Source organism: Mya arenaria, chromosome 10, assembly GCF_026914265.1.
Source record: "Mya arenaria isolate MELC-2E11 chromosome 10, ASM2691426v1".
In the NCBI taxonomy this organism is placed as follows: Eukaryota; Metazoa; Mollusca; class Bivalvia; order Myida; family Myidae; genus Mya; species Mya arenaria.
The window spans coordinates 32811974-32833888 of NC_069131.1; the positions used below are offsets into that span (position 1 = coordinate 32811974).

At 33.6% G+C, this 21915-nt stretch overlaps 1 protein-coding gene across 2 annotated transcripts; it reads right to left on the reverse strand.

Annotated features, from left to right (window-relative positions):
* Positions 1-34: 34 nt before the first annotated feature.
* LOC128206759 (platelet endothelial aggregation receptor 1-like) lies at positions 35-10546 on the reverse strand. 2 transcript variants are annotated; one of them, XM_052909441.1, is made up of 10 exons: positions 10441-10546; positions 4249-5676; positions 3727-3835; positions 3513-3598; positions 3120-3266; positions 2518-2681; positions 2259-2346; positions 1996-2060; positions 650-686; positions 35-509 (listed from the first exon to the last, which is right to left on the reverse strand). In XM_052909441.1, exons 1-10 carry the CDS (start codon positions 10499-10501, stop codon positions 313-315), a joined length of 2382 nt encoding a protein of 793 aa, XP_052765401.1. In that variant the 5' UTR covers positions 10502-10546; the 3' UTR covers positions 35-312. The 2 variants fall into 2 exon arrangements, with proteins under 2 accessions (XP_052765401.1, XP_052765399.1); XM_052909439.1 differs by having other exon boundaries at positions 3727-3847.
* Positions 10547-21915: the final 11369 nt, after the last annotated feature.

Here is a 21915-nt window from a genome sequence, read left to right on the forward strand (position 1 = left end):
TTTCTCTGACTTGATCTGGCCAATATTGCTCACATTTGGTTTTCTGCAAAGAAAAAAACATTAACTGATTATTAACTATATTGACATAACGTTGCACTTCAGAATTATAATTATACGTTATGTCAACGACACTCTAATGCCAGAGAGGTAAAAGTGAAAGTATATGATTTTTCAAAATCATTCCCCTCTTTTTCAATATTCTCAATCCCAATAGAACATGATATTCCTACTCAATAATGTTGATGGTATTCATAATAAAATACCATATGTCAAATTATACTGTTGTTGCTTTAATCCTCGTTGTAGTTATAACTATATATGTATCATTTTCACTTGTTGTCCATTCATCACGAAGCAACAACACTCATAGAAGGTCATACACTTGTCAATTGAAAACCGCCTTACCTCACCCTCTACGAAATGTGTCACCATGACAATCTTCTCCACTTTCTGTTGCCAGACCATTCGCCAGAATTGGCCGAAATCGCCCAGCTGCTTAGCCATTGGACCTTAATAGTTCATACTATTTACCATATACGTTTACATTATTATATAATTAGCATTATTTTGAAAGTTTATTTGTTTAAAGTTTGTTTTAAAGGAGCTAATATTATTATAAAACAAACGCTAAATACATGCATCATATTACCTAAAGCAGCTATGTATGCATTTCGTTTCCTGAAACCCTGAAAAAAAGAATTTGTGTTAATTATACCTACGGTAATTCGATTTAATGTATTTTCAATTTGTATTCACAAATGCCAAGAGTTCAAATATTACGTTTGTAATCAGAAACAGCGATGGCTTAAAACATTACGTTTATACGAATGGACTTTTAAATTATGCAGCTGTAAATGCAATCCAATATCATGTCAACAAGAAGAGCAGACACAATTGCAATACAACTACTTCTTCTATATCTGTATTACTACAACTACTACTACTACTACTACTACTACTACTACTACACCTATTGCTACTACTACTACGACTACGACTACGACTACGACTACGACTACTACTACTACTACTGCAACTGCTACTACTACTACTACTACTGCAACTGCTACTACTACTACTACTACTACTACTACTACTACTACTACTACTACTACTACTACTACTACTACAACTGCAACTACTACTACTACTTCTACTACTACTGCTACTACTACTACTACTACTACTACTACTACTACTACTACTACTGCTGCTGCTGCTGCTGCTGCTGCTGCTGCTGCTGCTGCTGCTGCTGCTGCTGCTGCTGCTGCTGCTGCTGCTGCTGCTGCTGCTACTACTACTACTACTACTACTACTACTACAGCGATGGCTTAAAACATTACGTTTATACGAATGGACTTTTAAATTATGCAGCTGTAAATGCAATCCAATATCATGTCAACAAGAAGAGCAGACACAATTGCAATACAACTACTTCTTCTATATCTGTATTACTACAACTACTACTACTACTACTACTACTACTACTACACCTATTGCTACTACTACTACGACTACGACTACGACTACGACTACGACTACTACTACTACTACTGCAACTGCTACTACTACTACTACTACTACTACTACTACTACTACTACTACTACTACTACTACTACTACTACTACTACTACTACTTAAACTACTACTACTACTACTACTACTACTACTACTACTACTACTACTACTACTACTACTACTACTACTACTACTACTACTACTACTACTACTACTACTACAACTGCAACTACTACTACTACTTCTACTACTATTGCTACTACTACTACTACTACTACTACTACTACTACTACTACTACTGCTGCTGCTGCTGCTGCTGCTGCTGCTGCTGCTGCTGCTGCTGCTGCTGCTGCTGCTACTACTACTACTACTACTACTACTACTACTACTACTAATAATAATAATAATAATAATAATAATAATAATAATAATAATAATAATAATTATTATTATTTTAAAAATAATAATGGACTTACGTCTATGTAACTTGCATTGATATAGTCTGTATCTCCTCCACGTACTATCACACGCGAATCATCATCTTAAATTGACATTGATAATACAATTAAGCACTAGAGGCCATTGTTATCGTGTTCAATAACGAAAAAATGTTATGAACGCCTGAAACATACAGAAAGTATTCGGAAACAAACTAACAGTGTAACACTTCTACAACCGTACGCATCTAAGAAAACAAACACAAGTCTCCTGATTCAGAAAAAAGGGAAGTGGTTCTTACAAGGATATATTCCATTGTATCTGTTTCTGTTCATGTTTAGCTTCGTTTGTGAAACTTCATAAGGTTTCACAAGACCGTGTGGTACTTTCTGTAAATTGAAAAAAAAACACACAAAAACAATATATAAATTTAAACAATTAATATATTCAAAATTGAATACGTAAATGTTTACATGAATGTGTACCTACAACTAAACTGACTGTGTTTCCTGTTTAACGACTAAGAATCGTGAATTATACATCAAGGCAGTGTACGGTACCTGAAACTCTTCTTCGAGATCCTTTATCGATTTGTTTTGTACATATTTAGGTAAATCGGCCACAGTCAGTTCGAATTTGCTGATTTCTCTTGCGTTGTTGTAATAAACACCCCCATCTTTCTCAATCATGTTTGTGAATTCCCGTGCACAAAAATCTTCGTTATCTGAAAATCGTAAATTCAAGTAGAAATTGTTATTGTCAAATTACATAGAGGATAATTGTTCGGTTCAGTGTAAGATCGTAATGTATTCCAACGCGCACCAATTCTTACATTACGAGCAACAAAATTGAAACAAATATTTTTGCTTTTTATTATAAGCTTAAAAAAGGAATTAAAAAGATGATAATTAAACGGATTTAGAATAACGCGACAATTTGTATGCGCACGTAACGTCATTTCAAATATTACGTCGTTGAAATTGTGTCCCAGCCCTGAACGCGCTGACGTTTGATATGGAATCGAGAGTGGGTTTAAATTTCAAAACAGTGAAAAAATATCAAATTGATAGTTTTACTATTTGAAACCGGTTTATCTGATAAATCTTTATAAACCACCGGAAAGCATTTAATAAAAAATGATGTTACAATTACGATAACTAACCAATTTCAAGATTGTCCTCCGTTAAAATAGGCATGTTTTCCTTCACAGAGCTCTGCGGTGGTGAACTCTGGTAATTGGTGTTTTCTATGATAGTGACAGAGTGAAGATTGTCGGTATCTTCATTGGTATAATCTGCTTGGGAAGTTCCTATAGACACGTAAAAGCTTAATAATATTAACAAGACCTTCCTTTTAAGGTAATCAACATCTAGTGGTCCTTTCAGTTAGACATTTTACTAAGCGCACAACAAAGTACATGTACATGCTTTTTCACCCGTGTATGTAATGTTTAGGAACATTAACATTTAATAACATATTTCATACACATCCGTCAGAATATTGCTATGAATATACAAAATACATCATCAACATGCTACACATAACGCGTACGTACTTCCTTTGTTCACCGTTGCGTACAATGCGGATAAGTTCTCAGGTTCTGTTTCAGGTGTTTGTCTTTTATTTCTCAAATTGACTTTCCTGAACATTCAAGAGATTCTATTTCAGTTTCAAGTTTACAATCATTAATAATAAAATAAACAGTTTGATTATTTAAAATGCATGTAATTTACTTCACTTAAACCATACGTATATAGTTAGTTCATTACCTTCTTCGAAGCAAAATCAGTCCAACCACCAGAATGGCAGCAAGAGCTGCAGCTCCTCCGCCAACTCCCCCAACAAAGACTGCTATTGAAGATGTTTGTGTTTCTGCCTCTGTTTTAATAACTTCGGACATTCCAAAAAGTATGATAAAAAATAAACCATGCATATAATATGTTGAAAAACACTTAGTTTTGTACTTAAAATGTTTTACTAACCAGAAATCTTATTACTGCATATAAATATATTCTAAAGTCAATTATAGTAAAGTTGCAAATAAAACCTTTTGGACCACTTTATTCAATTCAACAATATCAATATCATTGTGTCATCTACATTGTAAGATGTACAATTGTCCGTCATTGATTATGTACTATTGCTAAGGTTTGGAGAAGAACTGTTTAAGATATATTTATCTTTCGTTCTAATACTTTTCTATATTGTACATGTATTTTCTGTTTGTCTTTATGTTTTGTTTAAATACGCTGATGAATAAAATATGTTTAAACTAAATAAGACCTTTTTACCTTGTGGACAAACTCTTCCCTTGTATCCAGTTTGGCAGCCGTATAAACACATTCCAGTTTTTTCAGAACAAATGGTTCCGTTGTCCTTCGGTGAACAGGAGCCATCACACTTGTTTTCACATTGCTTTCCAAACGCATTTTGAATGCATCCATTCATACAATTCCCATTATTGTCACACTTGGAGTTCTTACAGGTGCTGCTGCATTCGCTTCTACAGTTAGGTCCAAATTTTAAAGTGTTCTTGCACCGTGTACACAATCCATCTGCTTGACTGCAAGATAAGCATTCTGAATCACACTTTCTGTCACACGTTGGGTTCCAGTATCCTTTAATGCATCCTTGAAGACATACTCCAGAAGATGAATCGCACTCTTTATTGAAACAATATGCATTGCAAAGTTCACACTTTCCATTAATTTGAGGATAGTATCCTTGTTTGCAAACTTTGCAATTAACAGTATCCAAAGCCTTAGAGCAGGAAACACAATTATCTACCCTACATAAGCAGCAGACACCACTATTTGCATAAAAAGAAATATTTGAGCATAAGTCGCAATCAAACTGATTGACGCACATGTTCCTCTTACATTCAGTGCACGGATGACCCCAATATCCATATTCACAAGATAAACATCTGCCGTTCCATTTATCGCATGCTAAACAGTGATGACCACAGGGTTTTTCACATGTGTTTCCCCAATATCCTGAAGAACAGGACAAACAATTACCATCCGATTTACTACACGATGCACAGTTTTGCGCACAGTTTTCATTACATGTACTTCCCCAGTATCCGTCATGACACGATGTACACCCACTTGAGCCACACTCTGCACAATGATAACCACAAGTGGTGCATTTGCGATAATAAAGGTAGTATCCAGAAACACAGGACAGACAACGACCCGATTTTTTACAAGATGCACAGTTTTGGGCACAGTTTTTATCACATGTTCTTCCCCAGTATCCGCCATGACACGATATACAACCTCCTGAGCCACATACTGCACAGTGTGCACCACAAGCGGCACATTTGCGATTATAAACGTAGTATCCAAAAGCACAGGACAGACAATTACCATAGTATTTATTACACGAAACACAGTTGTGCGTACATTTTGCACCACAAGTGTTTCCCCAGTAGCCGTCATAACACGAGTTGCAACCGTATGAAGAGCATGATTGGCATTGTGGTCCACAGTCATAACAGTTATGGTTTTCCAAATAGTATCCGGGTATACATTTTAAACAGTTATTACCATAATGTTGATCACAACTAAGGCAATTCTGAGAAGTACATTTGTAGTTACAAATTTCTCCATAATACCCGTCTATGCATCCGTTATTACAGTAGCCTCTACTAGAACATTTTGGGTGATAGCCGTCTGCACAACACTGACATGTTGAACACTCCTGTGTACAGACAACTGTGAAAAACAAAAATTATTATTAAATTGGAATTCTTGATATTGCTTTTGGGTGCTGTATATCTTTCCAAAATAGCTAGAAATTAAATTAAAAGGTTTGAACTTATCACAAACGCATTGCAAATAGGTCTTTATAAAACAATGATAAATTATGGAAATAATACTTGTAGTTCCTCAGAGAAAAACAGTGTTGTTGAAATAAAATAAAAATATTGATCCAATGTATCAGATAATTTATACATCAACAATGTTACTCTAACTTAAAAACGTTTTTAATTAGGTGTATGTTTTACAAAGCATGTGTTATTATCAGTAGTTTTAGTTGGTATTATTTCGTTCATATATGGACCATTACAGGCAACAAACGAGTGACGTGCCTTAGTTTATTACGCACTATACGTCGTATATGTTCACTCAAAATAATCACTAACCTTTAGAAATCGGGATAAAGTCAAATGTGATTATACATAAATGAATTTCGAACAGGTTAATAAATGAATATATAAATTAATTTTGGTCTTTTTTCGTTTTCATCAGGTATGACTGCACAGTCTGATGGTTAGCCATTGTACGTACATAAGGTAAGTTTGGACATACAAAATCAAATAGCTTTATTTGCTGGATAATATGATTAAATTTTACATTACAAATCATAGTTCAATAATATATGCACTTGATATTTTGAGAAACAATCGCATTTTGTGTGGATTTTTGTTCAGACCTGGACCGGGATTCACATACCATATATGTTTTGAAGAAACAAAATATGTTTGACATCTGTATGTGTTATCTTTTTATTTATATATACAACTAAAGGGCTTATGTTTAAACATTCGGCTACATAACTTGTTTCTGAAGTAGTTCATATAAATAATATTACAAATATAACGTCCAAAATATTATGTATGGTTATATGGTTTTAAACTGTAGTTTAAGAGAGTGTCAAGGTATTTTAAATTGTGTATTACCCTCGTCTATACAGTTATATCAATTCATCATTTTGTTTTATTTACTCACGACAGCATCATTTCAAATGTCTTAAGGACATTTCAATTTTAACTGACAAACTAGTATGTTCATTCGGTTAGTTTCGGTTTCCCATAATCCTTTGCGAGCGCACGACTTCCGGTAAAATGTCTACCCTAGATATCGATAATGTATGTGTGTGATGTTGACCAGTGAAAAGGAGAGCATAAGTGGCAAAATAGATTGATAGGTGAGTAAAACATGTTAGGAACATCAGTTTGTATGTTTTTCTATAAATTTCAACCGTGTTTTGTAAATGTCAATGAAGTTTTCGACGTTTATACCCAACTTCAGTACACATTTAAGTGGGTGGGATAAAATAACAAATATAATGGTAAATACTTTCATAGCGGTTCTTAAAGGTTCAAATACATATTGATTGTTATGCATAAAATTGTGGTTTGTTGGGTTTGTTATTAAATTAAATGAATAATATTTTGCAATTAGTGTGAAATTGTTAAGATATGCAGCTTTAAAGCAGTCAAGTAAATGAAGCTTAAAGCATAATGTGATTTTGAAGGGCATTTAAATGTTGCCTGCTGTGCTGGTATAAACAATAAACAGGTCTTAGAATAACAGCTGATAAATAATGTACTAGTAAATTGTAACTATTTAAATATCTGAATGATTTTAAAGCTGCACTCTCACAGATTAAACATTTTGACAACTGTTTTATTTTTTGTCTTCGAACGAGCCATTTATGCTAACGTGCAATAAAACCAGTGATATAAGGCTGCTGACAAAAAAGATCGGATCACAGATGTTCATATTTAAGTAAAAACAATATTTAAAAACATTTTTCTTTAAGCTGCACTCTCACAGAAATACCATTTTACAACTTTTTTTTTTATTTTTGTCTTGGAAATAGCAAGACAACAAATAAAAAAAGTTGTCAAAATGGTAAATCTGTGAGAGTGCAGATTTAACAGCCTCTGTAGAGTCTTTTATATTTTATTTTTCTGGTTCACTTGGATGATGATATAACTATTTTATTTAATTTCAGAGATGTTCATTGTGGCTGTTTGAGTCTGCCAAGTTGATGCTGAACAGGAGTAGGCAGTTAATATGATTGATCTGATAGCAGCTATATCAGTGGTTTTACAAGATATTTTTGTGCAAAACACAAAAGACTGAATTCGGTTCAAGAGCAGAGATAAAATAAATGAAGTGTGTCAATATGAATGAAAACTTTCCTTGACTGCAAGGACTAAAGAAAAAGATAACAGCCGAACAAGCTAGAGATTTTTCAAAAAGAAGCAAGATGGTTTTTTTTAACCCTTGGCAAATGAACCTTTAAAGGGATTATTTCATACCAAGGACAATTTTTATTGTTATTTAATTATATAATGGTATTATTAAATTGTAAAAAATGCTGTTGTTATCAATATGATTGTCTATGTTCTTTTTATTTCAATGACTGTTTAACTCCCATGGTAAATATTAAAGACATAAAATCGAGTTAACGTTTGTGGGCAATAACTAGCCAACCGGTTCACTTAGTTTGTAGGAATGCTGTGCTAGTATACCGGCAGCCCTTGGTTCGAGCTTTTTCCTATCATTAGTTTTGTTATAGTCAATAAGCCTAGGTGTCGTTAGCGTACTGTAGGCCGAATATTTTCTTGGCCCAAATTCAAACAACCTTGAGATTTAAATTAAACTTGGTACACGTGCAAATTTCCGTAAACAATATGCTCATGTCCAGCAAGATTCTACATAATATTTAAAGACTTGAATGATTAAATACATCTGCTGCTACTGTATTAAAATTTTCATAACTAAGATTGTTCATCATTGTAAATACAGTGCTCAAGTTTAAAGCTGCATTCTCACAGACTGACTGTTTTGACAAAAAAAAAATGTCTGAAAACCAGTGATATTAGATTGCTGATAGAAAATCAGGGAACATTTTTACATATCTTGACCGTTTTGACAAAACAGTATGTAAACCAGTGATGTAAGATAGCTGATAAATCAGTTAATCTGTGAGATTGCAGTTTTAAAGGTGCAGGTCCCTCAAGGTCAGTTAGTAGGAGATCTCATCAAATTCAACGAAGAATCATACATTCAATGATGCAATTCAACTTATTCATTTTCATAAGAATCCGCATATAATGAACACCATGAGCTCTGTTTGTTTTTTGTTTTTTTTGTGTGTGTCTTTTTTTTTTTTGGGGGGGGGGTAGGATTATGACAAATTTATTATTTCTGTAGAAAATGTCTGATACTTACATACAAATTATAGCAAAACAAAAACAAATGGTTGTATAGAATCAAAATATTAATATTTATTTAATTATCTATATAATAGAACATTATAATGCACATTGTAAAACGTAAATGTTAAACGTAAATAAAGTACAAGGACATAAAAACATTTAATTATATATATATTTATATGATTATTAAATCAAAATATCTCTTATGATAATAATAATAATAAACATAAAAAATGTGTTGAATACTTAGCACATAACATATTATATATGTATGAATATCAATAATAACAGTCAAAAAAACAGTTCAACCAACAAAAGAGATCCAACAAGTACTAGCATCCAACAAGTACTAGCAATGGGAATCCAACCAATATGACCTGACAACCTACAATAGCGGTTCAATCATCACTTCGTTGCAGTCAAATCAGGCTCAACTAGATATTCATCCATTAAATGCAGTCCAACCAACACTTGTGGTCAAACCAACACTTCTTGTCCATCCATTGAAAGTTGTTCAACCAAAACTTGTAAATCAACTGATTATAGCTGTCTGATAAACAATAGCTGTCTATCCAACAGTGATTCAAACAACACTAGTTGTCATCACACATTCTGTCAAACAAGCAGTCCAACCAACGATGATGGTCCAACCAACACTTCCGGTCCAACCATTTATAATTGTTCAGCCAACACGTATGGTCCATCCAATATAGCGATCCAGTAAGCAACAGATGTCCAACCAACAATAGTGTTTCAACAGGCACTAGCTGTCCATCACGTTGCTACCAATCTAGCAGCCCAACCAATTGTAGTGATGTTCTTCATTGAAAGTAATGATCTCAGAAGATATCATCAGCACATTTGAATCATATCTGTAAAGAAAGGAATGGATCATAAAAAGTATATTTTTTATAAAAAAGGTAAGTTACTCACAGACTTATTTATGGATGGGTTTTAAGACAATTTAATTCCAGGCCTGGGTGTATGCGACTAGCCCGGTGGCCATCATAATATTTAAACATAACTAACTAGTTATAAATCATTCAGAAGACTACACAGGTGACAGGATAACTTTTATATAAATATTCAATTTCATTTACGTACATTCACAACTCGACATATACGAAATCTGCTCTGCAAATTTACTCCACCCACTTAATAAATCTAGGGTGTGATCGTGTACAATGGGTTAAATCTTTGATTTCTTCTACAAATATGAACTATTTATATATATTTTATTCTCACCATATCGAAAGGCGGTACTTTGATTGGATTAACTGCATCTCTGCTGTTGTATTTCTTCAAATTTGCTAGCGTCATCCTTATTTACATTTTACCGGAAGTCATGCGCGCGCAAGGGATTATGGGAAACCGTAAAGTCGCGAATAGGCAATGAAGTGTATTGGGCTATAATACAAATAGTGGCTATACATTATCAAAGATTTGCAATATAAAAGCAATATCTACATGCATTTAAAAATATTGAAATAGATATGAGTTTTATGACAAGAAAAAAACTTACCTCGAACAAGTAAAAACAGAACAGCAAACGTTACCATTTTGCCCGGGATCATCTTTATCATAAGTTTTCAAAACTCCTGATTTAAGGTAAGTTAAATAGTCATAACACTTCATTTTCATCGTATGAATAAACATTGTTATAACACAAAGCTTGCAGGCCAAGTATGAAATGTAAACATATCACACACGCATCTAGACACGCTATTTAATATACAAACCAGGAAGTTCAGTATACCCATGACTACATATTAACTGAAACAAAGACCTGTTGTATTTCTAAACCATGATTTAAAAATGAATTAATCCAAAATGCTTCGTAAATGCGCGACTGTTGAGTCTCTTTCATTCTAGTATACTACGACATTGAAATTTGGAACCAATGCGAACTTTTCAAACGATTGATAGTTTATGCTGTAAAACTTCAAAAAGATGACTGTAAGTACACGACCTAAGGAAACTTGAATTGACTCAACGTTGTTCACAAGAGGCCTTAGTAAATTACTTCTGAAAAATGTCAACGCGACAAACACATATAGGTGTAAGTTAAATTTTCATCCATGTTGTCAGTAAAACAGCATGCTCTTAGTTAGAGGCTACTCGTCAGTTTTATAGAAAAACAAATCAAATATCGAGCATAAACGTCCAATGGCTTTACCAAAGTCAATCATACAAAGTAATAAATTAAAGTCATTCAAAAACATTCTGTCATATTGTCGTCAAAGAAAATTAAAGGTCACACAAATAAACGATAGATAACAAAATGACCATGTCCTATTCCAAAATATATATTTACATATTCAGGCTCATGCCTTTGCCAAAGTAATTGTCAGACTTATTCACACTTAATTGTCGGTTTAATGATGCAGATTTCAACCGCCAAATTTCGATTTCGATATTAATTGGTTTTACCTAGTTGGTTACTTAGAAGCTTGCCCATTCGCTAGCTAGTATTAAGCTATTTCGGGCTCAAGACTTATAAAATAAGTAATACTATTTTGAATAAACACTATCATTAGCAGATGATCAATTGAACAAATGGCGTTCCAATTCCATGTACATATATGGTCATTTTGAATGTGTTCTCATATCTTGTATAATATCTATGATAAAAGACATCCGGATAACGTTCCATTGAATCTGCTTTCTATATATGTGTTATCAATAAAAAAAGCCATGACTACAATAAGTTATTTCAAACCTTATACTCAAGTAGAAATTTAAAAACAAAATCGATGTTTTTGCTCAAAATCGGTGAAACAATTTATGTAGAAAAGTCTCAAAATACTGTCGCTGTATATAGCGGCCATATATTCCAAATATATAATGCTAATGTTGTTGTCTTGATCGTCACTTTAAAAGACGAAGACACCGCCATACCCCTTGAAACCCGTGTTTGGACTGGAATCCAGAAAACCGCTTAATATTGATCTGGAAATCGGAATACTACACATTAATAATAAATATAGAAAAAGTATTTTTCAGTATTTAAAAGTCGTAGTACATCAGGACAAACAACATGTGAGTGCCTAGCATGGTAGAAGTATGTTCACGTGAGCCTGAAATGAAAATAGCGTTGTACGTCAGTTTGAGACTAAATTAAAATCTTTCCCGGCTTAATATGATCTGATAATTTAGCACAATCATGAATGAAGAAGTTTAACCTTGTGTTGTGTTTAACCATCGTGTATTTTTCTGTATTACTCATATTTAATGTCACTTTCCTGAAACTATATAGGTCATTAAATATATAACTCTGCACGCCTGTAAACAATCTAAATGGAACAACTTCTTGCTCAATTGGTACAATTTAAGCCAGTCGTCCGTTCATTTCTCATTTAGTCTTATGATACTTTGATACAATGGTTCATCATCCATTTTAATCATTAGAGGAAAGCGTGATTATTTCAACTGTTTTCCTCGAGTTGATAACTTTTCTTCAATTAGTTTATTTTTCATTGTAGACAAAAGGTCCGAATTGAGTTTGATCTAGCGATTTCTGTTTTGTGTCATGATTGATGGTATATGTTAGCTTAGATATAGTAAACACAAAATAACATATAAAGCCAGCCAACGGGAACTCTGGAACCCCGGAATTTTTATGGATTGTAAGTATGCATAGTAATTTTATAAGTATGTCTGAACTAATATCTTTTTCTCTCCAGACTGAGTATATCTGGAGAAATCAAACAGTTTGTATTGTATCGCTATTTTCGTTTTTTGTAATTAGATCTATAATAAGAAAATCAATGTTTAAACTTAAAACAATCTTAAAAATAAAATGAAATCGAAATTTAAGGATGTGTCGAACGCATCACCTGAATATGCAATCACGAGAATTTTTTTATTTGAATATTTCAAACCGTTTTCTGAAATATTAAAGTTAGATTAATCATATAATATTTATCATCTAAAGTACCACATTGCGCGTTCCACATTAACATAAAAAACTATACCATTTGCATTTCGATGATTTTATTAACTAGATGTCATTTAATACGATTTTGTAAAAAATAACTTGAATGTGATTTCGTGAGAGAAGTTTGTACTTGATGAATCCAGTCTTCTTCCAAATTCGTCGGCGTATAACTGAGGCATTTGCATTCAAGAGAAATCACACATCCGAGTGTTCGTCAGCTTTAATTGTTGTATATAACCTTTAAAAATATTTTAAAAACAAGTCATAGTTAATATGACTTAAAATATTGTTAGGGGGCTACCTGAGATCCGCAATAGTACTTAGTAATAGACATAAATTTTAACTGCAGACACCAGCTACAATCGGCTGACCATTTCAGTAAGATTCCACTCTAGGCTGACCACCTAGACTATGCTCTTAAAATGTACTTCTTTTGATAGTGGTGCATTCGACAGTTATATAGTATGTCCTAGTTCCAACTTGAACGCAGCTTGTAAGCTTGTATTGAATTCAGGAAATATATTAATTGAAATAGCACTTGAACTGAAAATAATTACTCAAATAGTATTATATCCAGTTAGACCACATCTTGTATTAAAGATCACATAAAACCATGTCCTTTATTCTTGCGCACATTCCATAAATGTCGAATATTAAACGATATTAGTTCATGCTTTTCTGCTATGGGCACTCTTAGCGTGATAAAATACACATGTCAACCTACTTGTTCATAATTGTTATTGACCTTGGTTACCGCTTATATCCATGTTTACTCTATACATGTTATATACACAAATTTTATCAAAATTGGACGTTCGTAAAAATAAAAGTAAAATGTATATTTTTTACACATTTAGTATTAATTGTATTTGTTAATGTCAAGCAAATATAAAATGTTATCGTAGTAATTACTTTGTTTATTCTTGCCTGTACCAAACGTAACGTGGTTCTGCTCTGAACAATGGCTTGAATCAAACTCCCTTCCATCAAGTATCATGGCGTTTTTATACTTGTGCATCTAACGTAAGCTGGCGAAAAGCTGCTGCTTCGAAAACATGATGGCAGTGCCATCGAATATTGGCAGTGCCAAGCAAAATGATTGCAATACCAACACATTGAATGGAAGACTTGTGATCGCCACAACAAAAGAATGTTTGAAATAATTAATAATGGCAGCCATCTTGAAAAAGTACGCAACTGACGCAAAAAAAGGCTTTGAATAAAGCATTACGTTTATAAATAAGTATAAACATTAACAAATGTAAAGGATGAGTCACAGTATATATGACTGATCTTTATCTTAATAGAGGAAGTTGCACATAATTACACAATGACTGACACCATGCGGTTGCAGAAATCGTACGACGGATGAGGAAAACAAATGCATTAGAACAAAATCATACCCACGGAAGCTATGAATAACCGTTTTATATCTTGGAGCATGCTTAAGTTGAATATAGGTTCACTTCATGCTTGTCACTACCGGGTGGGGTGATGTCTATTTGGAGAATTATAAGGGACCCATCAAAGTATGAATCTACATTCTGTTTCGTGCGATTCAAGACATATGCATACTTAATAACCGCATTTGTATATAAAACATGTTACTGTAAGTCATCTCAACAGTTATAAGATATTGGTCAACTATCCCTTTGCAGATACCGTTGCATACTTTACCAAACGATAGCAATTATTAGTTCGAGTTCACAAAACTATTTTATCTAGGATAAAATGGCCAACCTTATCTATAGATTGTGTTTAATCCTGTATGTCTATACACAATAAACAACATTGAAAACATAAATCCAAGAATGACGCCCCAAAGTCCCAATAACTTGGATATGTGTTATGAATATAAATGGGGTGTTCAATTTGCAACCAATATTACCAGCGACCATTTATTTGTGCCAATATCAATGATATAACAAACAAGGCGGTTGTAAGATCCTAACTATAATGCAAAAACATTAAAGATTTAACCTGTCGAGGGCATCAGTCTTTGCCCATTGCCACTAAACCGGGTTTATGTTTTAATTTTTTGGTACTGAGCATGTTTCTGTAGCGTTTTGCATATATGTTGTCAAACCACATATACTCCAAATCTTAAGGTAATGGGAGCAAAACTTTGTTGTGAATTAATCATGGTGTCTGTTTGCTATCGCCAAAACAAAAAGAAAGCCCACTGTATTTCAATGTATACATGAAAAACGCTAGTCTTAAATCTTAAATAGGGGATATAATGATAGGACATTTTTCTGGTGACCTGTATTACGTCGAGTTCGGTGTGTAAACACGTATCCATCGATACCGCAACCATTATATACCTGCTTATTTACTTCATCCTTTTTAGTTTTCGGTTTCAATTTGATTTAAATTTACAACCATCTGTCAAATGCGCGTATGAATTTGAATTTGTTAAGTAGTTATGTGTAATGAAGTCAAGGGAGGCTACTACAGCGAAACGAAGTTAGAAGTTACAAAATTCACTTTATTGAGCCAAATAAGAACAAAACGAGAACAATAATTTAATGTCACAGCACAAAATAACAACAACAAAAAGGTACTTATTTTACGAGTATACATTAATCGTCATTTCATGTAGCCGTAACGCGGCCATTTTTAACAAAAAAATAATCATGGGATTTTTTGACGATAAGCAGACTTGAGAGAGTTCGTGAGTCAATCGCTATTTCTCTCAATGACGCAAATTCGCCTTCTTCTTTGTATTGGCGAGATGCTCATATTTATGATAATATACATGGATAATGCAACAATTGATGGAGTTCGAAATGGCAAACAACTAGATCACTGAAGTAGCTGCCTAGGTACATTGGAAGTGTTCACTGCTTCATGCTTATCCTCATGGTTCTTTGAAGAACATGACAACAATTTTCCTGAATATTTACGTCATTCTGGAGCGTAAGTATAGTTAGATAATTTAATGTATTGAAAAGTTGACAGGTATTTTTTTGGGGTTACGTTATTTTTAGCAACGCGAAAGTAGTTCCGAGATTACACACGGTACTCGCATGATACGGAATCAGAAAACGACAGTATCATGATACGGATTTTTCAATACGGCGAGCTGTTCTTCACTGTTGGATATGCAAACTGAATTTGATTGGCATATAAAAAAATGGTTAAAATTGTCCAAGAACGTTTTCTGTAGGAAGTTGAACTATGCCAATATTAAAAAGAATGCACAATTTTAGACTTTTATTACCACAGATATTTTTTAAGGAGGACCATAATCCCACACACCACACGTCTAGAGGCTTTATCTTTGATTCCTTGGGAAGGTGGTAGGTGGAGGGCGTACTGCCTAAGTTTCGCACCTCCAAGTGGTCTTACGTACCACCCTGGTCCACCTCAGTTACTGCGGTATTGCAATTGACTATCTAACTTGATGGTGATTTTATGATCCCAAACACTGTCACCAAGCTTCAAGATGAATACATAATAAATAGCTTGTCTGTCGAAGATGTAGGCCCTTTGTTTGTTTGTATTTTGATTTAAAGGGGCATAATTCTAGAGCTGTTTAGTTTTAGTAATAGTTAGGTGACATGATACTTTAATAATTAAGATTTGGCGGAGTGAGCGTAGCGAACGAGCCCTCCGTAACCATTAAGATGTTACTTCAGGTCATTAAACGGACTAAGAATACAACTTTATTGCCTGACATATTGCTAATCACACAGGGAAAGTGTATCGGATGAGTTGTAGTAGGCAGATAAACACCCACGAAAGTCGAAATAATTTATGATTTAGCATAATACTTAATGAATTGCAATTACATTAACTGAATATAAAGGTTGTATTGTAATCTTGATTAGGTAATGAATAACTCTGCCCACATGGCTGAAGCTCCCAGCCTGATATAGAAATTAACAATAAAACCAAACAAAGAAAAATATTAAAATTGTTGAGAAAGGGAGACGTACTTATGACATCTTCACACTTTATGATAGGAAAACAATGGAATTGTAAATTGTATCTAGATATTTACTTATTGTAAAACATGACAAGTGGTTAAGATCACGGAAGCGTTTTGTGCAACATGCATCGCACTCCTCTAATAACTTGTTTATAATATTTTACCACACTGAACTACCTACTTCTGCAATACAGCAATCTAGAAGCCTTATAATGGAGACAAATGATAAATGCCGCCAATTATAACAAAGTAAATTAACGGTCAAACATTGGTCGCGAACAAATAAACCGAGCCCGGGACCAATTCTGAATAAACCGAATAGGCTAGATTTGATTGTTGATCATTAAAAACTGACACTAGGACGTTTCAGATAAAAAAAATACTCTTGACCTGCATGAGATAAGCTACTTTTGAGTTTAAACGATGTCCCAATAAAACTTACAACTCAACCAAAAAATATAATCGGTATCAGCCAACTAGGCATACAAACAAACAAAAACTCAAATGAGTAGGACTCGTACTGCTTATATGGACAGGAGGTAAATTGAAAAATTGATGACCTCAAAAACAAATAAAAACCTGCAAAGGAAGAAATAGTAATACATCAAAATATGATAGGTTGTGCTTAAAATGCATTCTTAGAATGACAGTGAATACAAATTTCTTCTCGTGTGCCCTAAATATACTGCACTTAGACGAAACACATGCGACCACATTATTGCCGCCTTTCAAATCATCAAAAAACAAATGATAACTTATTAATACAAAAGATAGTTTAGTGAGATTCATAAACTATGCAAATAAACTAAGAATTTATAATCACAGTAGATTTTCTGAAAGGAAATCATCTCTAAATGCTCAATTACAAATCGTAAGTGAATTGAATTTAACCTTTTATTGTTTTGTCAAGTCTATGAGCAAAACAACAGTAACATTTATATCAAACAAAGCAATATTAAAAGCTAATGACAGAAGCATAAAGCAATCACAGTTTTAAGTTATTTCCCATACTTTTTGGTACTGAATGTGTATCAAAGTCTAAGTAATACTCTATACAGAAAAATATTTATACACCTATTATAAATCTTCATTGGTCCTACATTATGTGACAAATACATGCAAAATATCATGTCGTCACACATTCCCTCTGTTAACCAATCCGAGCAAGGCATTTGTCATACATATTGTTGAGTGTTGCAAGCAACTGTGAAGCCTCGTGCCGTCACCCAACCCGTATGTTCACCCATTAGAAGTCATTTCAGAATGCTCTGAATCATTTTAAGACTCTGAATTGCAATACAAATACCTTGACACATTAGTACATCGTATGTTTCTTAACGTATGATAAGGTTGGCAATTGGGTCCTTGAAAGCATTTAAGGCAACGGTTGCACTTTTTCTTCTTCGATAAACATGAACATTTTCCATCTTCATTGCAAGATCCACCCAAAACATCCGTTTGCAGAACTGAAACCACACAGGTAACTAAATGTTTAAAAAAGCTTTTCAACAGAAATACGCTTTATGAACAAATGCAGACTTCGTTTTCACATGTGTTTTTTCAAGTTATATATGGACCGTAGAATTCCTGTTTACAGGTTAGACACCCTCCGGTATCTTTCTGACAAGTCTGGCTGATTGCCTACCAATCGTGCATACAGCGCCGCAATTAATAACCGCAGTTTGTTATACAGTCTTGTGAAGTGAATTGCTGATTAAGACAATGAGGTTTTTATTATAAATTGGAGTAATTGGTCAATAAAGTAAATGATATAAAGCATAAAGTGTTACTCTTTGGTGTTTAATGTGTACCACCTCTTATCATGCATATAAATGAGTGCACATACGTTAAACGATATTTTATTTTACGCTCATAACTTATTAAACGCTTTTTGTAAGCCCTAGTTATTGAAAGTATACATCTTTTAATCTTGCAACACTTTTTCTCCTCAACTGTATTGGTTATGTCTTAAAGAATGAAGAAAACACTGTATATCATCTGTTGCTGTCCGGATATAATAAAACCGAACCGAAGTCACGCGCGTAAGCCGGTAATGATGCTTGCCTATCCGGTTTGAAGACAAAAATGCAAATGTGTTGTTGTTTTGTCTAATATGTTATACAACGCTAAACTTCTGCATTTAAATAGCAAAACTTTATGAGCATAAGCTTTTAATAGTGTACACTTTACTTTTATCGTTAACATTTCATAAAATAACTACATTGGTTTGTTTCCATAACGTATTGCATGTATAAATTAGCACTTTCACAGATGCATCACAAAAACACTTGTAAAGGGTTGATGTGCAAGTATTCTCTAGTGCATACTTGATATTTTTACTTAAATGTTGTCTAGTTCAAGCTAAAAAAGCAATTAGGATCGACAACCAGGAAGACATTTTTTATTCAGGAAGAGAATAAAAGCTGTAACGATTGCTGCAATTTATAGATAACGATCCAATCCCTCATCAGTTCATCGTGATGTTATTATGACTGCATTGCCTTTAAAAATAAATGAAATTTAATATTTTCTGTAAGATTCGATACATACACTATGATATAAGGTATTACTTACGCACATCGTCACCACATAATAAGCATGCTTGCCGCAAAAATGAGCATACTTGAAATTGGAAAATATTTGAATGCTTCCATCCGACAATCACCAAGCTAATGAACGCCCATTATTTAACAAGCACAATGAGTGATTGCAAGCGACCAGGACGCTCCAGAGTGACAAGGCCAAATCAACATTGCTAAAGACGTGTGATGCATTTAGTAGAGAGGTTCGAGCCAACAGCAAGGAATACACTTGAGGTTAACAACCACAAATAGCTGCCTTAACAGTACGCAGACATTTGGCTAGTTGCGACTGATTTACTTACCGCTTGAACTTGTTGACACATGAGCGTGGATAGAAAAGCAAATGTTACAGCACGAATTATTCGGGTACCATTTTACCCCTCTAGTAGTCGCAGCAGACGCAATGATAGTTCGTGGTATAAAGACTACTCTACTACGGTTTGTAATAATTCACCAAACATTCACTGTGTTTAAGCAGTACAACGTTCGACCTCACTTTGCACGGAAACCAAATTCAATGTCTTGTCATTGCCAAAGATTATCCCGATCCTATGGAGCACATTTAGGACCAGCCATGTTTGACGATGGACGTTACATTGAAAACAGCGCCAAAGTCGTCACTGCCCTCACACGAGAATGGTCCCCATTTTGAAAAATAAACTCCAACGACTTACTCGGAAAATGAGATACCGACGCAAGAGTTTTAGGACATAGACGATATTTACGGATTGTAATTATGTGTTATTAAAAAACGATTTTATAGTTGCAATTAAAACGATCTGCATTCTTGATTTATTTCGTAATGATATCAATATTATTAATGAATATTAATATACAACTCATGCTATTTGTCTCCTTGTTGTAAAAAGTGGTCTGTTTTCTCACCCTGAAAAAGTAAAGTGTTATGTCGTCATTAAAAGTATAATTCAGTGGTAAAGTCATGATTTATAAAGCAAATTCCTTTCAATCCAACAGTTATTGTAAGCGTTAAACTTTTTTCTTTGTATTGAAACATGCTATATGTTTTTGTTCTTTTGAAGTATAGCGATAATTTGTTTTAAAAGAGTTCGATGCTAATTTCATTAAATCAGTTCCGGAATATTTGTCCTAACCCAAGTTTACATTGTCTGTTTAGGCGGTGAATAATTTTCTATATAATGAATGTCGATGTGTTTTTCGCAGAGTATTTAAGGCAGTGGCTTTGGAACAAGTGTCTGTTATGGCCGATGTTTTCGCATTTAGGCAGCTACAACATCTGCTAAACTAGGTGTTTAAGAATGCCAAATTCAGGGAATGGGTCAGTGGTACTCATGCACTTTAACAGTAATTGCATAACACATAAACAGGATTACGTAATAGACGGTACAACATAAGTTTCGACTCTGTTACATGAAGTTTTTAAGGGCTTGGCCAATTTAATAAACAATTTTATCACAATTACATCTATGGTTTCTGTATTTTCATAAATATGAATTTTGTTCGTGAATATTTTATAGATTTAGTTGTTGTCGTGTTCAATAAGTGACTTATACATGATTTAATTTGAGAAGTTTGTGGTATATATCTGTTTTGTCAATAATAATTGGTGTAGTCAGCAAACAGTTTACACTTGATAAAACATGAATGCTTTCCAATGATGTCCATTTCCCAGTAACATTGTCACTACATGTTGGGAGTGTTTAACAAAGATAAGTTGTGCAATACATGCTGTTGGAACACGATCTAAATTTGAAGATATAAACACCATTTTTCAAAATGCTATTGCTTATAATTTCCAAATCAATAATTTCCATGTGTATGCGTTTCCTAATTCGGTACAATCTATACGGTTTCCTTTGCGCATGCTTTTAAAATCATATCAGGAAAACTGTTAAGGAATATTGTTTTACTGCTTTTCGCTGTCTTTGTTTACCTGCTCAACAATGCTCAGTTTGGAAATCTCCTCACAATTTCTAAAATAAATTCAATTATCAAATGGAAAAATCCTAGGCAATATTTTCAGAAGTTTCAAGAAAAACATATCTGATGATAATCAGTCCTCGATTTGTACTGGCAAGCCACGAAACAAACGCGTACAAAAAGTACGCGTTTGTTTCGTGACTTGCCAGTACAAATCGTAAATAAAGGAATTGAAAATCACTGATGACTGACGCGGTACCAAACTCATACCTCTCGATGACGTATAGTGTATTATATTTCAATGTATTTTGTTATTCATAGGACGAAAATTCTTAATTAATTTTAAATCATTAGAAGTTATGAGTCTACTAAACAGCGATATGAAAATATATTTACTATAAAAGATTCTTTGATGTACAAATAATAGTGCACACTATTAAATAGTTAATAAACATATTATTATATTATTACCTTACGTGCTTTAACATATTGAAATATTAGTGGACAGTATTCAACAATGATTGTTACTACACTGATGTTTACAATATATAAACTACACTGATTGATACATATATCAAATTTGTATTGATACAAATTGATATTAGTGGACACTTTTCAACAATGATTTATACAAACTTATCAACA

Coding starts and splice junctions, on each gene's coding strand:
- LOC128206759 (XM_052909439.1), bottom strand. CDS start 10,501: ATGATAAAGATGATCCCGGGCAAAATGGTAACGTTTGCTGTTCTGTTT. Junction 3,599..3,726: donor CTGATTTTGCTTCGAAGAAG/GTAATGAACTAA, acceptor TTGAATGTTCAG/GAAAGTCAATTTGAGAAATA. Junction 2,347..2,517: donor ATCTCGAAGAAGAGTTTCAG/GTACCGTACACT, acceptor TTCAATTTACAG/AAAGTACCACACGGTCTTGT.